We start from the raw sequence: 24,576 nt of genomic DNA on the forward strand, positions 1-24,576 counted from the left end.
CAAGTAACCTTCCTTTTCCCATTCATCAAACAGAAAAAATGCCCTGCCTGTAATTTAACAGACCAGCTTTCAAAAGGCTAAATCATTTTAAACATTTTACCCCATGCACTTTGATCTCCACTGACACACAGTGTACTAGCACAGGTACAATGAATCGAGTTTAGCAAGCAACGATTTATCCATCACTTCATTAAGGTTATTGCTAATGAATATACTTATTAGAACATTCATCTGCTTTTTTTAACCTTTCTGTGCAGGTGGAGAAATTTAAATTAATCATTAAAGTTGAACGCTTCTGATATTTCCCATTTATGTTTTATGAAAAGAAACAATTAAGCAAATTATCAATATAACCTGTACCTTAATAAACTACGGCCCCCTTGTTTGTGAATTGTTTCCATGAAATGTTAATTAAAACGCTAGGTGCACTGATATAATATTATCTAAAGGGTTTCCAAGAAATTAAAGCAAGCCGCTAGAAGTTCTTAGTTGAAGGGATTTACTGGGAGCCACTGGCAGCCCAGTGTCAGCAGCCAGCTGGTATTGTGCTTCCCTGTGCTGTATAAACACAGCAGCTCGCTGTAACAGTCAGTGCTAAGGACTGAGCAGCTGCCCTGCCCATCCTCAGCCCACCTTCACGCTGTCATAAACAGAGATTTTGGGGGAGTGCTGAGTTGCTCTTTGCTGTGGTGCTCTCGATAGGCTGCACGGGGCGTTCACTGTCAGCGTCAAGGCATTCCACTCAAACGCAAGCTCACCGAGGAGACGACTCTGCGCGTCTCCGCACCCTCTCCTCTCCAAGCCGCTTCTCCCCTTTCAGCTCAGCCGTGGTCTGTTTACATCAAGCACACTTTGGGTTCAACAATTACCAGAGCAGCATGAACGCACCGCATGTGCCAGAGCAGAGCAGCGAGGCTCAGGGCCGTCTGAAGGGACAACAACAATAAACTGCTGACAAGCAAAGAGAGCCTTCGACTGAGGCTAAATGGGCTGGAATTTTGAAGAAAAGCACTTTGGACAGAGTTGGGCATTCCAACAAAAGATAAGGGAGGAGAGAAATGAATGAGGAGGGCAGCCAAAGGCCTTTGTTTCATTTCAAAGTACAAGGCTTTTTCTGATATTAAACAGCACATATACTATGTAAGTCTGATAGGAATGAGGAACTCACGGGGTACTTCTATTCATACCTTTTACTTCTGCCAGCAGTTCACTTGTGTTGAGCCTCTCCATCTTCTCTTTCCAGTCTTTAGAAAGAAGTTTCTCCATGCACGAGGATTCTAAAAAAAGAAAAATTAGAAGGGAAATTTAAAGCCATTTGTAATATTTGACGTTTTTATGTATGTAATATTGTGCAAAGTATATAGTTTCGCTTTTCATAATTTTGTAGATGTCATAAATCCATATACTTAAATGAAAAGATGGTGAATCAGACGAAAGAGAGGTGTTTTATTTGATGGCATTGCGCGGGAAACATTAAAAAGAGACTCCGTCCGACAGCTGAGAGATGAGCTAGGGGTGGAGTGAGAAGGGAAGCAGGCATTGTGGGACTACCATAAGGGCAGAGACACACATTAAACGGGAGGCAAAGAGTTAGACTGGGTACGTCCAAACGTTCACATAGCTGCCAATGATGAAAACAATTAACATTTGTCCAGCAGACAATGAATCAGAGAAGGAATGGCTGCAATCTGCCATGCTGTCGCTGGTGTAGCTGATAAAGAACATACTGGGCTGGCTGACCTAGGCCTCCACCATCTCTGCGGTGCTTCGGGTTCAGCCTGTTCCCATCAAACAACAGTAGAGCAACCCTCCACTCTGAGCCTGCCTCTAATCTGAACCAGAGCAACACATCCAGTCCTATTGAATTATGCCTTTTAAAGCCGCAGCCTCGGTGCAATTCTTTGAGTATTTTGAGTGAAATATGAAAATAAATTTTACTGACTTATAATTAAAATAAGTTTTATAGAGATTGCATTTATAGATAGATTTTTGCAAATTGTATAATTAATATGGAGCAACATTTAAAGCTGCAAAGCTGCGGAACTCCATAATGAATAGTCTTACAAGCATATAACAGTGGATCATTCACAAACATACTTCTGGCAACACACGGGCAGAATTTATGGTTTTTTGTTTTACATAATGCAACGGAGGAGGAGTGAAGACTGAGAAAGCCCTGTCACGTGAAACATCTGGATTCTTCCAGTTTTACCACTATCATCCTTGGGATCAGAGGAGATTTATACAGTTGAGGATGTATACAAATGTTGCTTCCTTTTATCCTTCTGTATCATCTCTCGCCCGCTTCCACAAACCAAACACTGTTGCTCCTTCTGACAAACACACTGAGTTCAGAGGATCTGGGAGTAACAGGGGGTCAGTAGTTGTTGTGGCCTTGTTTAAGGGTGGCTTTCAGCGAGATCAAGCAGAGTCACCATTTTGTTTGATTGGCCACTTCCTCCAATGTGATGGGGGTCGACAGGACATCTTCAGCTCGGGGTCATTATAACATTACTTCTGCTTTATTGACTTTCCAATTCCCAACTCACAGTTTGTGCCCTTGACCCTAAGAGAGGGAGTCAGAAAAGCCTATGTGTTTTGTGTGTGCTTGTGTGTGTTAACTCCCTGCGTGGCACAAAGATCACAGATCTTAAAACAGGGTGTTAAGGGCAGGGGGAGTAGCGGAGCTCAGCTTTTCTTCCCTGCTTCTCACCCCTGGGTGAGAGGGCTTCCTCTCCCAGAACAACAAACTCCCTTCAAATCATAATCTCCTGTCAGACACAGCAACACCAGCGCTTGACATTTTCCCCCTGAAGCACAGACATATTTCAAAAAATGGTAAAAAGGGGAATTAAACAAACACGTCGAACATATGCTAATAAGCAAACATATGCTCTCTCGCTCTCTTTCTCTCTCACACACACACACAAACACACTCACTTTCATCACAGATGCTTCTCCAGCACTTGATCATTAAGGAATGCACCAACAGTTGGAGATAATGTGGTGCCAGCTTCCATTCTACTCCAGTCCTCCCCCTCCCTTCCACCTCCCTCCCAGGAGAGCTGCCGCTCCCTTACTTCTCTATCCCCTCTGCCGGGCCAGACACGACCTGCCAAGTCCTCCAACAGGAGAAACTACAGCTGGAATGCACTGCTGTCCTCCCTACCTTCCACCTGGGAAAGGTGAATAATGACCTGGATTAGTCCATAAAATAACTCTCAAACACCTTTCAGTGTTCAAAGTGTGAACAAAACAGGCAACCAAAAATGGATTTGGTAAAAGAAGAAAAACTTTTTGCGCAGGCGTGCTCGAGGAAAGCAGTAAATGAGTCAGATGTCTGGCTTTTTTCAAAGCACCCGTCCACGGCCTATTTTCCTGAAGAATTTAGATTAATCCGAGGAATGCTACTTCAGTTTCTAAAATGTCTTTCTGTTTTCCCAGGAGAAATTATAAATGCCAATGAAAACACTGGTTACCATCAACATACTAATTACTGTCAGCTTATGACAGGGTGTCAAAATTGATACACAGTGTATTCACCATAAAATAACAGATTATTTGTAATACAAGATTCACGCTTAACTCCTGATTGCTTTTTTTAAATACATACTCAGAAAGGAAAAGTGGTAAACTTGTGAAGTTTTTCGTGTTTGGAAGACTTTGCTGCTCTTGTCCTTTCAAAGTAGGACATAACATACTAGGGAATTAGCTTAAACAAGAGAAGAGTCCAGCGAGTTTATTTTTATTTTCCTATGGGGGCTCTTAAATCTCTCACCCACCCCCACCCCATCCATTTTTTCTCTCCCCCTCTTGAGATAAAATGCTCTGTGGCTGGGGAGCAGGCCATTCAGCTGGGATGAGAATGGAATGAAAACAATAGCCCTTATCAGGCTCTTATTTACATTTTCCCAGCGTCCCTGCAGTAGACAGCTTGGCTTGTCACCAAGCCCAGATCGCCCCACTGGACCCAGACCAACTTCCTCCAGCCCCAGCGATTCCAGTGGTCCCTATGGACCCTTGGCACAGGCCCCCACCGCTCTGCAGCTAGCACAGATAGCAACATACAAGACAAAACTACTGGAGTGTGTGTGTCCAAGATGTGTTCCCAGTGAGAGGGGAATGGTTTCTTGACTACTAAGCCTGTCTGGGTCTCATTGTCTGGGGCTGGTGCTATATAGCTGGAAAAATGCCCTGAACTCTTTCCCAATTTTATTTTGCCAAAATGGCACGCAGAAGAAAGCGAATAGTCATTAACACTGCCAAATTCAATATGTTTAGCTCCTATCAGGGGTGTCATCTCTACTATACAGCTCTTCTATGCAAGCATTGTGTGATCTTATTGATGTGGCTGAACAGGCACAGGGATTGAGACACACAGAGCTGCGATGATTGGGATAGATTAGGCTACATTTTTTTAAACTGTATTAAAAACAAACCTTAATGATCCCCATAAATCTTAACAGAAGAATGTTTCTAGGATGATATGTGACATAAACAAAGCTTTCAGCACCTGGCAGTCAGTGGTGCCAGAATATCATGTTCAGTATAAACCACAGAAGCTAAAAGACAGGTTACTACTATCTGTCCTGATACCGACTGACTCCCTGACAGTCTTGAAGAAAAATACTGATATTCCTGCTATTTGTCTGTCTTTCCCTGACGTATTTCGACCTCTCTTTCAGCACTTTCTCCACTCTTTTAAGGAAAAAGAGACCAATCCCAAATTTGTTTTGTTTTTTCTCAGATTTGGAAAAAGAGAAGACAGAAGAAAATTTTTGCTAATTAATCTTTTTATTGCTGCTGTAGACAGAAAAAGTCAAGTTACCAAGTGGTACATCAAACCGACTAAAAAAATGCAGTCACAAACACATCAGATCCTGTCACACTGGAATTAAATTGGACAGCAATAAACTAGATCTTAAAAATTAATGATATGGTACGGAGCCCCGCAGGGGACATGGGAGAAAAAAAAATCAAGACGGACTTTTGCGAGATCTCGCAAAACTAACTCGGGATCTCGCAAAACTTTTGCGAGATCTCGCAAAACAAACTCGGGATCTCGCAAAACTTTTGCGAGATCTCGCAAAACTTTTAGCCGCATTCTTCCCATTAGCTCGAAGCTAACGGGAGGTCGAGACCTACTACAGCTGGGAGGAACACTGCTTTCCCGGCACATCGTGCCTCGACCTCCCGGTCGGCTTCGGGCTGGCGTCCGAAGAATGCGGCTAAAAGTTTTGCGAGATCCCGAGTTTGTTTTGTGAGATCTCGCAAAAGTTTTGCGAGATCCCGAGTTAGTTTTTCGAGATCTCGCAAAAGTTTTGCGAGATCCCGAGTTTGTTTTGCGAGATCTCGCAAAAGTTTTGCAAGATCCCGAGTTAGTTTTGCGAGATCTCGCAAAAGTTTTGCGAGATCTCGCAAAAGTCCGTCTTAATTTTTTTTTCTCCCATGTACCCTGCGGGGCTCCGTAATATGGAGCTATGGAGTACACTGTGTATATTAAAGTGAGTACTCCACCACAGCTTGGGTTAAAAAAAAGCCCATCTCAGTTTTTGTTTTTTTTTGTTTTTTTAAATATTATCCTTTACAATCCCTAAAAAGTTGAATATAGTAAAGTTTTTGATGCAAGAAAACACGTCGTCATGTTTCAAAAGACCACGGATACCTCAAAGCACAAGAATGGTTTGTTACAACATGAAGCGATGGGTGTTTTATTACTCTGTGTTGTCAGCAATGAAAAGGTTTCAACTGCCTGCCACCACAGTTTGAGCTGCTCTGTGAGCTCCATTCTCCTGGGAGAAAGATGATACTTGTGTTTGAGTGTTTGTTGTGTTGAAAAGCTGTTGGCAGAGTAGAGAGGGCTATCTAGGAGGGTCAAATTAGCTATAAGTCATGGATAAGAAACTAGGAGGACCTCCCCTTTAGCATTGGCCTTGTATATCAGTTGTCTCAGCCTCAAGGGGAAACGTGTAATTACCAAATCAATGATCAGCTGACACTGACCGTATAAATAATGTCCTCCCCACAATGGAGAGGATGAGACAGTGAGGCAAATAGGGAAACAATTTAGCATTTGCAGTGAGGGGTGGATGGACAGAGGAAAACGAGTAGGTTTTATACAATTTGGCTTAATCCAATTATAGTCAAATTCCACCTATCAATTCGTCCATCCATGCATCCATGCATCCATCCATCCATCCATCCATCCTCACTTAAACAAAACTGACAAGTTTAAAAAAAAAAGAGTGAGTCAAAAGTAAATTTCACATAAAACTATACCATAATTGTAACCTAGTGATGATTGGTGCTTTCTAGGCATCCCATAAAGTTCAAAGGTCCAATAAAGCAGTGGGGTGAGGAATATCCACTAATGTTTTGATTGAAAATTACACAAATCACTGTTATTTTACAGAGGATTATAGAGCCATAAATTATCCATAAATGATTATGATGATATTAGCACATTTGATTTACTTCATTGTGTCGACTTTATCGTATGATTGCACATGCAAAAAATATCTGGGCAAATTCTTAAAAAAGAAAAAAAAACTGGAAGCATTTAAACAGCTTAAAAAAGGCTGTCACATTTGTTACATTCCTACTTTTAGTGTTAGACACAGTATAATCCTTTGATTCAGGCATAGATTCTGTCTCAGAAATAAAGCTGCCAGAATCTCAGTCAGACAATGATAAGCTAACGTCTAATTTCCCATCCACTCCGCACTGCACGGGAAACAAATCAAAAGTCGAGATTGATAAAAATGAAAATGACTGTGACACACTCCAAGGAATCCTTTGAATATCTTAATCACAGACACACTAAAAACAAGACCCCATCATCAAACCAAATAAAACATAATAATTACAAGAGGCAGCCAGGGAAGTGAAATGCAGAGAGAAAACATGTTTTTGTCATTCAGCCGGTAGTCCCTGAGACAACAGCTGTTGGATGCTGCAAATACTCCTGAAGTCTCCATAATCATGCCGTTATTGAAGTGAGGACAAAAAGGGCACTAATTGCAAGGGAGCAATCGGAACGCAATAGGTTACACACCCGGGTGATGCTGCACAATGCAAACGCTAAAGAGGGAGCTGGTGGTGGGTGGTGGTGGTGAGTGGCTGGGGAGGGGGGATCGGGAGGAGGGGTGCATTCTGAGCACAACACTGCGTTGTCGCTCATTTTCAGGCAATTACCTTTCCTCGTTGTCAACAGTTGTAATAACCTCTACCATTTCCAGAATACTCGTTGGTTCTGTTGAATAATTCTGTCTTTTTATACGTAATTACGAGTGCCGGCATGCGTAAATAAAAAGGTCCGGCTCCTTGAGACATGGCGCTGTATTGTGGAGCACCTGCACCTCGTGGTGGGCTTTCTTTAACTGACACCTAATCATTATTCCACTTGGTGAACATTTCTGTTAGTCACTATTACACTATCCTATTTGGTCATGTAAATAGTTGCTATAAATATAACATAGGGTAACCGAGACGAGGTTGGGAAAGAAAGCATATGTCCTGTGTTTTATGTCCTTTTTCCTTTCCATCGTGTTTTCCCTACTTCTTAGCTGTAGCAATGCAAAAGTCAGCTTTTAGTCTCTCTCGCTGTCTTTTCTTTCCTTTTTATTTGATAACTTTAAGGTCTTTCAATAATTTGGCATTTTACGCTTTGCAGATGCTGAGTTCAGAGAATGGATTAGCAGTGTTAGTATACAGCAGTTCCCACAGAATGCACTTCAGTCATAGTCATCCTGTTATCAAGTGAATGATTCAAAATTAAATGTGGGCTGAAATGCTTTGACAACCACAGACCAAAGCTGTTACTACCTTGCAGTTTTGGACACTAACTCATCCCTTTCCCCTGTTTTTTTATCGCCACTGACCAGCGTGTTAATCCCACACAGTTGACCTGCCTATTCTAAGAAACAGTACACACACACCCAGCACAATGACCTCTCTAAATAGGACACGTGTCTATCAAGCATATATGAATTAACCATCCCCAAGAGGCTTCACCTCCTGAGCTGAGCAGCATGTGACCTCTCCCAATCCATTTTACTGCGGCACTCTGTGGCAATCAGGCTTGAATTATTAAAGTGAGCAGTGAGCAATGATCAATTCATTGCGGCCCTTGCTCGCAGACTGCCCGGCCGTACTTCAGCAGAAATGACATTGAGAACACTTGAGTATGCTTCCAGACAATGCACATAAATGTGAAATATGCCAGACCCAATATGTCAATAATCATAACTGTACAGGCTGAGGCCATGTCCGGGTTAATCCTACGGAAATGATGTTGGGTGACTGTGAGGTGAGCAGGTTTCACAAATACGTGGCCTTTCTTGACCAAAAGAGGGGAGAAGTGGCTGATACACACGGAGGAGAGCTGTGCAGAAGGCCGGTGGCGTTGCTGCTTCTGAATAATCTTACATACAGTAGCCTGAACAAACACTACCAAAAGAACTGGAGGACTTAAACAGGGTAGGGGCCAGAAAATTCAGTTAATTGTAGTCTTACCTCCTTCTTTTTACACAAATTAGAGAGGAGAAAAACAACAGCAAAGAAGTTAAAAGAGAGAGGAAGATTGCACGCAAGTATGCAACTCAAGGAACCTGGAAGTAGGAGTAGGGCAAGGAAAAAAAAATAATCAAAACTTCGCGAGGAGGAGATGAGGAGCCAAGATAAACCAGTACTCAGAGCCCCCAAAACTGCAATCTCCCCTTAAGCCGGAGAGTGGCAGCTGGCAGAACAGCTGGTGAATAGGATTAATGTCAGAAGAATGAAATAAAACTCAACATATGTCCGAGCCTGAGGTGTTGGGACTGTGCGTGATTGTGCCCCCGATGGATGCCATGTGTGCAGCTGGAAGGAGCTGCTGTGCTGCTCTGCTTTCTACCCCACAAGGTCACTTTTAAGAACTAGGACCATTAAATGCTTGAATAGCAAAATGAACTTTTCATTTCCTCTCCTCTCTGCTCCTTTGCTTTAAAGTCTCTATTCAGGCAGCAGAGGGATTCTATTGAGCACCGCTATCAATACAATGCACTCTAAAATTCGTCAGAGAAAGAAACAATTGCTGCTTTGATTGAATTAAGAGAGACCAAATAGGGCACGGTAAAAGAATCAGACAAGGTTAAAGTGAAATGGAGGTTTTATTAAGATGGAACAAAATAAAACACAATTTATTCATCCAATGTCCTTCTTTACACAATTTCTGACTTGAGGAAAAAAAATACTTTTATTAAGTAAGATGCCTTAAAATTTCTTTGCTGCAAAATGAGCTCATTTATTTGTTAGCAGGATAACAATAGTGCAGAAAGGCACAAAAGCGAGGGAGTACAGGAGGAAGATGGAAAAAGTAAATCAGTTGTGATTGAGTGTGAGTGTGTTTGGTTTACTAGAAAGAAAAAGTGGACTTTACTTTTGGAGTCGAAGACGATGCTGATTAAGGGATCAGCACTTGGGAACATGAACATTACAAGAAGAAATATGTAGACTAAATTTCAAATTATAATTTCCATTTGATGTTGGTAATCATTACGGTCCACACACTGTAATAAATTATAATAATTTCATACAAAAATCAAATTACTGGGTACCTTGCATTGGAGAGAGTTTTTTGGGGGGGTACCATGCAATTTAACTGTCAGATATAAACTTGCCTGCTAATCAATGCCCGAAAACATTCACATTTATTCATCTATGTTAAATTAATAGATGTGTGAAGACCACGTGTAGTACTGTGATCATGGCGGTTCAGTGTTGATTTTGTAAATTAATGGGTGTCTGAATATACAAGGACAAAAAGAGACTAATGGGATTCACATGAATGCGTTATAGTTTGCAGGGAAACCAAGTGTCTGCCACTGCACAGACAGTGGACAACAACCACGGTACTCCTCAAACACTTCAAAGATATTCAAAAAGAAGCAACCTCTATATAAGTGTTCTGGGTAATATACTACTTTATACATAATACAACACACTGTGAATGTGTCATTTTGTGTGTCTTGCTCATTTTACTTTAAGCAAACAATGTGTTTGGGGGGGATGGGTGGCTGCAGCGGGTGGTGGATATGGTTGTTGGAGGCGATCTGAACTCACAGTGAGGGAATTATTAATTTCCACTTCTCAGTTCGGGTTTTTTATCCCCAAATAGCAATTAAAGTTGTTTATTTAATCACATAACCAACTTTGTTTACGAAGATGCCAGAGTTCAGGATGTACAGATACAGCTTACTGGACTGTAAGACCAAAGGTCACTATTTTTAGATTAAGTTTTAAGCTCTCTGAGAAAAAAAGAGATGCCTGCACCCCACAAAAATCCCCTTTTTTCCTTTAAAAAAAAGTCTGACGTTCTAGGTCTTTTTAAAAATTAGATCAACTGATCAACACCGATCAACTGATGAACAATTAAAATACACTAAAAAAATGTACAGTCAAACCGCCAGTTGGAGAAATCATGAAGTTACCATAGCGCTTCTAAAGGTTAAGTATTCCAGCTCCTAGAAAGTCTCCATTCATTTCCCCTCGGTACATTGAGCTAAGTGTCTTAATGTGCAGCAACAATAGAAGTAATATGTATCTTTTCCCTTTTATTAATATGGGGTACGGAGCCAAACGGACTATAACATGCTGGCAAAGTACTTTTAAAAAGTGATGACATTAGTCAGCTGACTGTGCATTAACACCCTTTGTAATGCAATAAAAAACAATTTCCGTTCATTTGTTCTGACATGTTCGTTACATCTCCCTGTGCGTGTAATATTATTGAGCAAGGAGAAAGAAAACAGCATTGTGTGGGAGGAAAAGATTGTTCCATCGCTGCTGATTAAATAATCTCTTTGTTCAGTACGCAGCACGTCAAAGTTTGATCTAATAAATTCACGTTTGCTTTTTTCCTGGGAGAAAACAATGCAAATATGTTAATAGGTTGCACATACACTAGTTGTCATGTTTGGCTGTGTCAAGGCGGATCTCTTAGCTGGATGGCTGACGTATTTCTGACTTACAGAACAAGTCTGAAATGTGCTCTGAAATCATTAGCAGGCAACAGAGGCCGTCGGTGCCCAGGGTGTAAGTTACACTCACACTATTTTGATCCTCGGTCAGATGACACCGATTCTTTGTCAAGTTATGTGTGGAGAATGCTTGGGAGCTGAATACCATAGCTAGGACAGCGATACTTAGCTGGCACACAGTTTTCCCAGTGTAACCCAATTGCAGACGCACGCAAATGTGCACACACTGCAAGGTACACACGCCCTCACTCTGCCCCACATCCCACTGAGGAATAGCCCCTGTCCTTTCCATTTCTGATTACCGCAGCCCATCCTCCTCCAGTTTGCCACATATATGACCCTTATCATGTTCCTTTTCCTGCAAAACTGGCCTTTATCTCCCGCTTGTGTGCTTCATGATCCCGGGACAAATTTAGCACCTTTAATCACTCCTGTCCTCTTACGTATCAGCATCCCTGCTTTATTACAAAAACATTTGCGGCGCATAAAACATTCAGGCCATCACAAACTACAGCTGATTTTATCACCACGTCACTCATACACAGCACACTGATAAATCTAACAAGAAGCGTTTGTTCAAATTCTTCCAGACCTTTACCGCAGAAGCTGTGATGTCACTGATTGCATTTCTAGACTGTTTGTTAAAAATGCAATTGACGAGGCATACCTACAGCCAGCGTGTGGGTGTATGAGCATATAAGGACAAGCAAGCCTCTGTGCAACCCTGGCTGCGATTTGTCTCTCAGAGACACCCGTTTCCTCCTATCAAGGGGTTCCTGTGCAGCCAGTAAGCCAGGATCACAATGGGTGTTTTGTGCTGCATGGGTGCAGGGGGACATGCTCAACAGCTGAAACCCGGGAAGATGGCCCCTGGAATGCTTCACAGCAGTTGCTACTGTTGACTAATCGGAATATGAGAACTGGGGAAGGTGATCTTGAATGCGAAGAATGGCACATTGAAGAAGCAGCTGCTTGTTTTGTCATCTGAATGACCAAGACAGCAGAAAGGGTTCCCGTTTTAAAAGGGGCAACAAAATCTATATCTTAGCTTGTGTAAAGTGAAACCTGCACAGGCCTCCGTTGCCCTATGGGGATATGCCTGTGTTATGTGAAGGCTCTGTTTTGGAACAGATAGTAAATACATAATTCAGGAGTGGACCAGGCTCTCTGAGCTGCCTATTCCCATCATGAAGCCACTCCATTTAGCAGTGGGCTCTGATCTCAACCTGGCAGAGGAACAACTTTGTCACTGGAGGGTAAAAAAGGATTGAAGACAAAATTTACAGAAGGAGGAGGGAATGAGGTGCTCTGGACAGATAGGGGTGACAGAAGGGGAAAAAAAACACTGAAAAAAGACAGAACGGAGGAGTAAAATGGGGGGTGGGGAGATGGGATGGGAGGAAATACAGAAACCAGAGAAGAAGGAAGAAGATGGCAAAGTAAGAATAGGGAGGAGTGAAGGGCAGGGTAACCCTTTTTTGTGAAAGTTCACATGTCAGGCTGGCAGGCTGCTCGCGGCAAACAGCCGAAAAATCTATTTAACGTCTGCTTCACGGGGTGACAAGAGGGTTGATTGGCAGAGAGCAGAGAGCCACTTTTGATCATGTGTCCTAACAAGCGATTCCAGCTCATGTCTCCTCAGCCTGAACAGAGCTACATTACCTATTCAAACAAAAGTGACAGACCAGAGCACTGCTCCGCTGAGCTGGTGCACCACACCACAGGCCAACAGAGTGCAGACACACACACACACTTTCACACACACACACACACACGCACATATATACAGGAAGCACTCCCCCTGACATACAGTACTGGATGTAAGCATAAACACAACTATCAAGTAATGACCCTTTGATCAAACAGACAACTTAAAAGAATTTGTTAAACTATTTTAACAACAGTGAAAAAAAAACTTTGCAGAAGGTGGAAATAAGGCATACAGAGGAGATGCAGATTCTTGGCTAATCGTTACTTAACCTGTGTATGCTAACGCCAAGAGGGTCCCAGCTTTATATTGTCCAGCTGATGCTGCAACGAAAGGCAGCGTTGAGCTATGTGTGAAGAATGCCTCAAAATCTGCAACCAAGGCAACTGGGTTTCCAGCCCTCATTGCATATGCATAGAGTCAGAGGCTCATGCTCAGATCATTATAACAAAGATTCCTATTAATTAGGTGGGATAAAGCAGAACCAGATGACATGGCAGCTGGGATGAGACGAGAGGGGAGAAGGGCGGGAACTAAAAGAGGAGGGGAGAAAGTGCAGCAGTCTGTTTTTTTGGGGGAGGTGTATTTTTGCCGGTATAATGTATATTACAGGTTATAGATATACACGAAAGAAGGAAAACCTTTAAAAATTCTTTTAATGCTGCATTTAAAGAAAATGGGAATCAAAAAATGTCTGTTAATGCTGTCAAGCATCTGCAGCCAATTGCTGTTGAGTCTCCATGTAGAGTCAGAAGAGGTTGTGACACTGACAGGGGAAAGTGTTACAACAGAGTCAAGAGTTCATCAGTGCTAATCAGACCACAGGCTTAGAGCTGATCCTATTCTCTTCCAAAGCTTTCACCCATCCCTGAATCTCATTACACGCCGTGTTGTAATAGAGGATAATGACCTGGGGCTACTCACACAATGCTGATCGCTCCCCCCACACTCAACCTACTGCACAGTCATTATACAGTGATAATACACAATCTCGCCAGGGGGATTACACTTACAAATAGAGAAGAGGTGATAAAGGCAGAAGGTGAGGAAGACACGTCTATGTAGTGGCACTGAGCCACACACCGTTTGCACATATGACCAAACACAATCCTTCCAGCGGCACTCCCCACTGTGCTGCTCTATGTCACCGGCAAAGGTTCGGTAGGGGGAACTCTTTTCTTAGTAGAAGGATATTTAATTCCTTTCACCTCAGGATAAAAAGCAGTTGCAGTTTGGCTGGTGGTACGGCTTCCCTTTGCTGAACTAATTAGCCATGACTTTGTCAAAGGACTCCAGGTGTTGGCTGTTCTGCTAATGCACCTAGTGTATCCACTCTTACTGTTCTTCAAAGGCTGCAGTCTTAGAATATCTGTCCATCTCAGTGTCTTGACACTTGTGTTATTGTTATGTTTTAGATAAAAGCTGCAGATTACATGTGAAACTATCCACTATCAAATATTCTCAGGTCACCCCTTTTTCCCAGTACGGTTTACTGAATAGAAGTCTAAGAACCGAGCCGAGCGTATTGTGATGCTGAACACTATGGCTTTTGTAGTCAGCAGTGGTAAAAACAGAGTAAAGCTCAAAGGTTGGTTTTTTTTTTTAATAAAATATATAGAATATTGATTTTTCTTTCAGCTTTCATTTAAAATAAAATATAATAAAAAACAATATTTCTTAACTGCCCTAATACATGGAAATAAGCTGCTTGTGTTTTAATATTAGTCTTGGATGGACTGGCAAGGTTTCAACAAGTAGATAGTGAGCCTGGAAAATCCCTAAAAGGTAAAACGGGATGCTGAAACCCAATTACCCGTCCTTGTCTTGGGGACGATCATAAAGACTGTACACACAAGAGTTTCTGTGTTGACTTGCGCAGTATTGATTCATACTTTAGTGCATTATATAAAACTGCTCTAATTGCATGTGAATCAAATCAAGGTCACCTTGGGTTTTTATAATCAAGGCTATTTCTCTTTTTACCCTAATACTTTATACTGACATTTTTAACTCTTGACAAGTGCTGTCTGGAGACTTATCCATAAATAATGCATTTACAATACCTAGTAAATAAACATGGGGCACAATCGTTAGCCCTGCTGGCAACTGGGCCTGATAGAGCTTTTACAGCAAAGGTGACTATTCAGCTAAATGCAGTGCTCGCTGCTGGGAGGACATTTTCATTCATTAGCACAGTCACAAGCACTTAAAGCACTTTAAGGACCAGAAATGGAGAGTAAAGGTGGAAGGATAGAGAGGGTGAAAGGGTACAAATATACAGAGATGAAGGGATGAAGGAATAATAGCTAATACTGAACAGTGACTCTTTTTTTTATTATTTGTATGTTTGAAAACAAAGAAATTATTTTCATGCATAGAGTGGATGAAGTCAAAAAATTACCATCTGTTATTTTAGGGGCTGTCTGTATACCTTCATTTCTACCCCAATAATTCATGTACTGTATTTTTAGGTTTTGTTAAGGCTTTGAGAAAGCTGCCGCTAACAGCCAGCTGTCATTTGTGGTTCTTGCAGTACAGAAAAAATACCTCTTAAAAACCCAATAGCCAGGAAACCAGAAACAGCTATTGAAGACTGTCAACAATAAATGGCAAAGAAGCTTTTCAGAGCAAAGTTTTAGAAAATATAGGTTTTATTTTCCATCTATGAGCAATGTAGTGTGAGAAGTGTATCGCAGATCATTTGCTGTCCCTCTACAATTGATGTTACTAGAGTTATCTTCAGTCCATCACGACAATGAGCCATCTTGACTAGACAAGGAAGGCCAGAGAAGAATGGTACCAGATGGTGAGGAGTCTCTGAGGACCTCAGTGACCCCGGCCAGGCAGACATCAAAGCAGCAGAATTAGACACAACAGTTGTCATGTGTAGATAAGCTACATATTTAGCTCATCTGTTGCTTGTGGTATATTAGTAACATCATTAAGACAACAAATGGCATTCTTGCATGTTCTCTACTACATTAATCCTGCCCTTTTCATTTCCAACTGTGTCTCTGACCAGAAACAAAGACATACGATTAAGATCTCTCAAAGGTTTCTCTGAGATTTTCCTTGGGCAGTTTCTCAGAGTCCCTCTCCCCCATTTTACAGTAATCACATATCATCACCACTGAGGCTTCCTCAAGTGCTCTCCAGGAAAAAAGTCTCCCACAATTCTTGCAGCTTGGGGACAGCACACCGAAACTCTTGTATTCTGCGTGTTTCCAGCTCAGAAACTAATTTCTACCAACAAGGGAGTTTATTTTGGTGGTGAGGATACACAACACATGAGGCGGACCAAGTCACTATTATTAACAGGAGATTAAAACAGCTGTATGGTACTCTAAAGCACCCTCTCCTCCCTGCGCCAACATAAGGCACTGGATTACAAGCTGCACTTGACCATTTAAATTACTGCAACAACCAGCCTTCACCAGCTGGGGCTCATTACCATAATGCCCGCTGTCGCTACCAAGAGCACTGACGGTCTTGCCCTGAAAATCAACTCCACGAGAAGCAGGACATATGAATTTTTTTATACCTTAGGGTAAAACTCAGCAGTAATAGCAATACCAACTTTGTCCTAACCAGAAGCTGTCCTGCTCGGGGAACTCCTTTATGTCTCGCCATATCTGTAGATCAGTAGCAGCAAGGATACCGGATATCCCTAAAATTATGTCTGCATTAGAGCATTTAGTAAAAATGGCCCAAAAACATGGGCGAGACAACACAGTATATTTACTGTCTGAACTGAGATATTTATTAAGAGCTTCTTTTTTTTCAGTGTGTTGGTAAATTGCCAATACGAGTGGCCATTAAATCATAATAAAAAACAATTATTAAACTAATAAACCTACCCAGGTCTAATTTGTAATATAGATTTTTTGTATTCAGTGAAATATGGACCGACTTCTAATATCTAATGACAACACAAATAATCAGTCTCATATCAGGATGTGGCTAAACGATTAAGTGATGAGAGGCCTGTGACGCTCTGATACAAAGATCGCCGAACGAACACTTAAAAAAGAAGTGGCAAATTATTTTTAGGCTAACAGAGGTCTAATTTATTCGTCTGATGAAGTGCTTAAGCTAAGAGCTCCCCAGACACTAAATGAGACACATGCATTCCCAAGGGGGTTTAACATTTGATTGGATGTAGTTATATTACTACAGCCCTAATTAAGAAGGGGGATGTGTTTCAGCAGCTCTTTCAAATATTTGTTTTTCCGCCATACTCTTGATAGACTGCAGGCTGTAGGAGGGAGAGCCAAGCAGGGTGAAATGGTAGCAGATATGATAGAGACCCAACAGTCTTATCGCAGAAAGGGATTTCTTTTTTTCCCCCCTCTATCTCTACTTTTAGGAAACAAAACAACAACAGCAACAACAAAAAACTCTTTCAGCTGTTCACGGTGCGCTGAATAAGATGAATTAATTATGCACACGAAACAGGTAAAATCCTTGAGAAGGGCTTGGGTTGTTTGTGGTTAGCAACCTTTGATGAATAACTGTGCATGGTGAGAAGTGTTCTTGTGTAGCAAAATAAAAAGGAGGTAATGTTCCTGGCATCAGGTCAGCACTATAAGTTTTATAGTCAAAGAGTTTTCCTTGGCGTGGACGAAGACCACACTTATGCTGAGGTGCACTGCCACACAGTCTTTGTCATGTTGGAAGAAGTTCAGAACAAACTGGAAATACTGTAACGTCAGTATTCCCAGCTTTGAGTGTGCCCGCATGAGTGTTTGAGACAGAGAGAGATACAGGAGAAAAGAGGCAGACAGTCAGCAAGCGTGAAAAACTATTAAAGAAACAGGAAAATGTGGAAAGATCGAGGACGCTTAAGGGGGAAGAAGGTAAAGTATTCCTGTGCCCATACATACACACACACACACACTTGCACGGACACACACACACACACATGAGGAGTCATACCGTCTTGCTCTGTCTTTGTCATCTCCTCTAGCTTCTTCTGCTTCAGAGTGTCCACTACGTCTGCCAGGCTTCCTTTGCGGCGCTCTGGAGTTCCAAACGCTGATCCGCTCAGCAGGTCACTTCGCTCCCGGGCCCCCTCCTCAGGCTTGTGTGGGGAAGTGGAATTGTTCCGGAAAGAGTACAGGGAGCATACTTTATTGCTGTCAGATTCCTGTAAGACAAACAGAAGTCGGGAGGGGAGGCAACAAGGGATGGGATTTGTATTAAGTGATGAGTGGGATTCTGTGTTCTGTCAGTGGCTCTATTCAGTGTTTTGACAGTTTTTCATTCAAATGCAGTGATTGCTAGGTTTTTGCAGCTCATGGGCGCTTTGGCCATATTAAATGGCTCTTCTCTGGCTTTTCAACACGGCAGCTTCTGCAGTCTCAACAGTGATAGCTGCTCTGATAAATGAAATATGACAAGTGAAAAATTGAGATGAAATGATGAGGTACACTTTCATGGGGGTATATCCATAATGTGCTCAGGCTTTACTTTTCATCTGCGGAGACTACACAGAGAAACCGCCCAGCTGTAATCTCTCAAATTGCTGTTGAGTGTGCATTTGTGTTAGGGTGACTGCTGTGTAATTTGTTCATTTTCTAGTGGAGAACTATTCTCAGCTGAGTGCCTCGAGCCGTCGTAAATCTGTGTCCTGTCTCAAGCTGTTGTTGTTTTTTCGTCCCACCTGTGTATGGTTTAGTATTTAACTAAGGGTCCTGTCTCTGGCTGACTGGCTGAGTGTTCCCGGTGCACAAACGGAGACATAAAGGCATGGGGGAGAAGAATGGGGGAGGGCTTCAGGGGAAGAGACAGAGAGAGTAAAAGAGAATACTCTGCACATGGGAGTGTATAGGCAGCGCACAGACGATGGCTGAGGATTGCGTCTGACAGAAGGTGGTGTTAATTATGGTTTGTGCAGTCTGAGAAAGCAGAAGGTAGCTAAGCAGCCAGGAGTTGCAGCCTTTAACAGGGGAACAGTTACTGATTTAAACTTTCGCCTGCACAGAGAAGATCTGAATCCAAAATATACTGCAAGCCTGTCATACAAAAAACAAAAAAACAGGGAGCTTTAATCAGCACCAGTGTGATAAGAGTGTATTACAGCATGGTTAAATGATGCAACCATGTCTGGAGTCGCTGACAATCCCAAATAAAAAGTCGGGAATGCAGTAAACCAGGCAGGAGTGTTGACAGTGCCGAGTTCTCATCCCTGTGTGGCATGTTGAGCTCGAGGCAGAGTTTCAGTGGAGTGTAGGGTGGTCTGGTACCAAGTGCCAGGGTGGCACGACTGACCGGCCTACTCTGCACCTCCCAGCCCAGCGCTGGATCATTATGCAGCATGGCAGAGACAGTTGAGAGTGCTTGAGGGGAGTGGAGCAGTGCTGGGTTAATCAGCTGGCGTGGGTTCAGGGCACAGCCCACACAGAGCCATGGCACAGCAATAGAGTCAGGTAATCAGCAAAGGCAACACTCTAATTCCTTCCACCTTATGTCCTTTTCTTTTCTTCATCCACCTTCTTGCATTTGACCCTTTTTTCTTGTTTTTTCCCTTTTACTCTCCTTTTTAGTTCTTACTCCCACTTACTATTCAACCTATTATTCAGTTGAAATACCTTCCAAGCGTAGAAGACGGCATGGGCATAAAAAACATCCACTCCTAACTGTACATTATACCAATTAGGACTGTGACAAAATCAAGGCAAGAGGAGGGAATAATATAGAAGTAATAAAACACTCAACCTTTAACATTTAAAATAGCTACTATCTAACTATTCATGATGTGTTGTGCTTGAATCAAAGTCATATCGAAAGTTTTCAGACCTGCAGACTCTTTCTTTTTGTTACTTCAATGGCTGCTGGCCTTGTTTACATCAGTGAAAGATCAGTCTTATACTTTCTTTAAGAAAACATGGTGATTGATGCCGTCATATTTCTTCTTTAAAAAAAAATAACTTTCTTGTATTTAAGTTTTTTTATCCTTAAGAGGTTACATAACTCAATGTTTTGTCTCTGACATTTTATTTAAGTTTGTGTGACACATAGTTTATTTATTTTATATATTAGTTATGTATGTTTGTGAAGTGTTTCTATATGCTTTTTTTTTTAGCTGTACATCATAAAATTCACTAAAATCCTGTTGCTGACACACTGTAATGTGCTACAGATGACAAGAACCTGAGAAATCCTATGGCTCTGTGTGTGTGTGTGTGTGCGTGTGTGTGTTGTGCTAAGGTGTTGAGGGTCTCAGTGGCAAACTGCAGAGCTACTTCAGAAGCCCTCTGGGTCTCTTTACCGCAGGCCCGTCTGTCACAGACAACCACCTGCCTCCTGTGTCTATAGCCCACAAGTGCCTATGCTCTTCCTCATTCTGCTCATATCAAAGCGGCGCTCCACTTAAAATGCGCAGCATCTGGGGGTCTTGCCGCAGATGTAGCTTACACAAAACAAGAGAAACAACACACGCACTGAGCACACAATTTTTTTTTTGCAGTAACGTAAATCCAAAGCACACCAAAGAAAGCAGATAAAGCTACATTCCTCTCCATCTGCTATTAAGTAATTTTATGTGCCGTTCACATTGCTCAGAGAAGAGTTAGAGATCCCCTCTTTAACCTAATAATAGTTCATGGTTTAATGTTTGGCACAGTTGCCTGTCTGAAAGGCTCCAGAATCCCTGAGGATTCAGAGCATTACAGAACCACGGGGCTGGAGCTGGTGATAGAATATCAACTAAGCTTCTTTATACAAGCCAGGAACAATGAGTGGCTGCTCCGCTTGGATCGTGAATACCCCCGGGAGGACAGTAAGACATAAGTGCATACTAATAGGTTTGAAATTGTCCTGTATTACTATGCTTTATTTAAACAGAGCTTCGTCTTCTACGCCCCACAGTAGCTCACACTGTTTTTCATTCACTCCATAAGTATCACAGAGTCACTACAGAATAATAAAAAAGGTTTAGAGATCGACCAGTTCGGTATAACTTTAGCAGACTACATTGGTATTTGTCCTGCTAAATGGCTTGCTGTCATATTTTACTTTTTTTTTTTAATTTTGTACTTGAAATCTTTGTTATTGCTGTCATTATGCTTTTTATACTGTGTGATGCTCTGTGTGAAACATTTGCTGTCCCCAGTGGCAGGTGAAAAACCAGCTCAAATCTGTGCGAATTTAAAACTCTTTTCATCTGCACAAAGATGCTTTGTGAAAATGTATGAGACTTTTGAAATGTTTGGCATTATTGGTTAACCAGCATGGGCTCTATTAGAGGTTTGTTTTGCAACTGCGTATGAATGTCTCACCATGCGCTGCTGGGCTGACACCAGGCTGTCCCAATCGCTTTCTGATGGTACGCTGCTGAGCGGCTGCATTTCATCAGGGGCTTTTCCGTGAAGCAGACTGTGCAGCGGCAGCTGTGGTGTGCCATGGGCCTCTGCGCTCTCCTCTTTCTCCCAAGACAAATGCTCCTGACTCATGGCATCATCCCCATCAACCACAGAGGCAAAAGGAGACGTGGCTTGCTTGGAAGACATGACTCTGCTGTGGAGCAAAGAAACAAAATAGTTGGAAAAAAAAAGATTATGACTTGTAGTTGTTGAAGAATTTCATGAATGAATATCAAGTTTGGAGGGGGGGGTTCGTAGCTGCCACTGGGATTACAGGTAGTGCACCTGAGGGGATGATGGTGCATGAGATGAATGATTAACCTGGCTGTCACCTGTTGCTGTTCTGGGCTGCTGAGTTGGGGGCAGGCCATGGGGTCCCTAATCCTTTGTTTAATGCAGATGGATGACTTGATCTGTGGCTGGAATCATCCCTATTTGAGTTCTGGTCCAAACCCCACAACAGTTACTCAGCCAGCAGGTCAACCAGAGAGGGACTAAATCCAGATAAAAAGTGAAAAACCTAACAAATGAGTTAACTCCTGGTACGAGATTGCTTTCCCCCCTCTTTTTTCTTTGTCTTTTATTCATACGCTACCTAAATGATGTTCTCTATTTTTCAAACATATTTGGTTTTGTCCTCCAAACATCGTAATAATTTAGTAATTTCCCTCATTTGGTTTTCTTTCATTCTGAACCAGTCAGATACGAACAAAAGCCATCCTTGTCTCCTTTTGTTTCCGTGCATCAAATGAGGAAATTATTAACATTTATTGACAGCGTTCCCCCAGGCCATCAAATCCTACTTAAGCGGCTTAAAAACCAAAGCTCGCAGGAGGACTAAATTCACAAATCTGTCACATGCTTTCATGAATATTACAGTGAAGAGTGTACTTGACATATCAGGTGCAAAGGAAACTCATGTTAATTCTAATTTCTCTCTTTTTTTTTCTTTATTTAAACAGCCCAACTCTTTTCGGTGTAAAATTTATACAACCAATTCCACGTTTTCTCACAATTAATGAGCCTGCACTCATGCTGTGCGCTACAAAGAATGAAATTAAACACTGCCAGAAAATCTAATTATGTGTTTGGTTTTAAATTAAAAAGAGGATAATAGGGCCTTCCTACTGATCTAAAGTGGAGAGAAGAAGCTGGAGCATATTTAGCTGCTAATCTACCTTTCCCATAGCTGTTGTTCTGTTTATTCTTCTCAACTCTGGGATATCGATCATTAAAACCAAGCTGTAAATGCTCACAGTCATGGCGTGTGAGTTGGTCTGCGTTTGCATGGGAGAAGGAAGAATTTTAAAAAAAAAATTTAAATGGGGGTGGGAAGTTACAGCTATGTGTTTGTATGCGACAAAATGCTCAAGATACTTCTTGCATTGCATTTCATCACTGATCAACATCTGCCCTGTTCTCCTGCTCTATCCACAGGGGTCAGTGTGACAGCACTTTAGTTTCACCCTCAGCTTGACATGTGGGGGTGGGAGCTCTCAAGGTTGAGGCAGGCTGTGGTGCGATGGTGTCCTTGCACTTTCTGCTGAGAGCCGGGGACCAAGAGATAGGCAAAGGTATTTTCATATTAAAAAAAGGATTTTGCTAACAAGGTCTTGACTGTAATGGTTCCTGGTCCTTCTCAAGGAAGCGTGCCAAATAAAATGTATTGTCCATGTAAACACACACACACACACACACACACACACACAGCTTAACTGTTATCCTCTGTGAATACTATAGACTGGATCCAAACATGCTGTACAAGTTTTAGAAAGCAAAATTTTAAGATTGTGAAAAGTTCAGAATAGAAGACAATACGAAATGAACCAATAACATAAAAATAGATATGGCGCAATAGTTAAAGAAATTAAAGAGTGTGTCGCAAAGTTTTCTTTTTACCTTTAAAAAACAAACCCTAAACACCAACTTCAGAAGATCTGAGAGGTGCGGCGGGAATTTATGCCAAAGAAAATCAGACAATTCTCTACTTACTATTTAAAAATTTGCAGTGACAGAGTTGTTACCATCCTCTTTGCTGCTTATTTACTCACTCACTCACTCTCTTGCACACAGTCACAGTCAACCTGGGCAGTGAATTGAGGCCTAAACAATAGTAGCCTAAGTTGATCTCTTGTGTCTCAGCAGCTGTACAAACAAACCCACCAAGACAGGTAGACAGTAATGCAGGAGTGTGGTCCCGTGCCTGACTGCTTGTGTGCTTCTTTTTCTGTCTCTTCTTCTGACTTTTTAGCCGCTGTGCCTCGAAATGCTGCTGGCTGTGTCTTTTAGTGCGACTCAGCTCTTCATTTTAATCAGTTATTAAATTGTTTCCTTCAATTATATCAAAGAGAAAATGAGCTTAAAATTGCGCACTGTTCACTGTCAATCAGAAGTCAGAGCAAAGTTCAGCACATGCATGTAATGGTAAGTGGAGGGAGTAGAAGTTGGGCTATTGGAAATGAAGTGTGTGTGTGCGCATATCTGTGTGTGTGTGTGGGGCGGGAGTAGGCTGAACGCATATTCTGACATATTTTTTATTCATGCACACAAAAAGCTCGAGCCTGAAGCGCAACAAGCACCTCGTCCTCAATGGAGTGTGAGAGTGAAACAAAGCACTGCTTTTGTATTACACAGTAAATCAAGTAGTATTATTTTACCACTAAAATATTCAGTCTCTCAGGCACTTTTACTTTGGTCTCCAGCCATCAGTCAAACTGCTGAGGCGTGAGTGAGAGAAGGCGATAGAGAGAGAGAGAGAAACGAAGAAGAGGGAGCAATGGAGACTCCATCCTCCTGTAACATGTGTCTACAGCAATCTTGTTAAAGAATGCAACAGATCTGCAGCTCCATAACAGTATTTGTCAGCAGGAGTTAATAATTTATTAGCAGTGCTGGGAGGGCTGCGCTCAGGCAGCTAAAGAGTGCAGAGAAACCCTTCTGCCCCACCCCCAACCCCTGACAAGCCCCATACAATACTACCTCATATTATTAAAAGGGAAAGGGAGAAGTGTGGCAATAATTCTCTGAAAATATCTGAGGGCAACCATACAGTATTTTATTCCTCATATTTGGAGAGGCGATCACAGAGGGCTGTGATCTAAAGGCGTGCACGTGCAATAGATCAGCGCAGAAACAACAAAGACATCTGATGAGGTGTAGAAGAGGGAGCAGAATTTAGCTGAATGAGGGTACCACCAAAGCATGTGGAATCTGATTATATTTTCAGTTCAAATAAGACTGTATGCATCCTTTGCCTCTTGTGCGTGAGCAAAACAGCCCTGTTTCACTTTATGACCAAAATGTGCTTTTACAAAACAATAAAAATGAGGTGAACTTGAAAAGCCTAACCCTAACCCGGCTGCGGGATAATCCAAATCATAACAACAAGTGTAAGATACGCAGCCATCTTTCTTAAAGACAAAAGCCCCAGTCACTTTGACGACTTAAGACAGAGATGAGGGAGGGTCAGATAGAAAAGATACCCAGT

At 42.0% G+C, this 24,576-nt stretch overlaps 1 protein-coding gene across 5 annotated transcripts in view; it reads right to left on the reverse strand.

The window, feature by feature from the left end:
- The window catches only part of sox6 (SRY-box transcription factor 6), a 131,535-nt gene that overhangs the window by 62,785 nt on the left and 44,174 nt on the right, over positions 1-24,576 (reverse strand). For all 5 annotated transcript variants that reach the window (XM_085454795.1, XM_085454805.1, XM_085454822.1 and 2 more), the window contains 3 exons: positions 21,006-21,243; positions 17,662-17,872; positions 1,188-1,277 (listed from right to left, as the gene is read on the reverse strand). In XM_085454795.1, the coding sequence (XP_085310921.1) occupies positions 1,188-1,277; positions 17,662-17,872; positions 21,006-21,243 (539 nt within the window). The remainder of the gene's footprint in view (positions 1-1,187; positions 1,278-17,661; positions 17,873-21,005; positions 21,244-24,576) is intronic.

The sequence above is a fragment of the Copadichromis virginalis genome, linkage group LG1 (assembly GCF_057382275.1).
Source record: "Copadichromis virginalis isolate Kocher_CV1m ecotype Utaka linkage group LG1, C_Virginalis_male_GT1.1, whole genome shotgun sequence".
Classification (NCBI taxonomy): Eukaryota; Metazoa; Chordata; class Actinopteri; order Cichliformes; family Cichlidae; genus Copadichromis; species Copadichromis virginalis.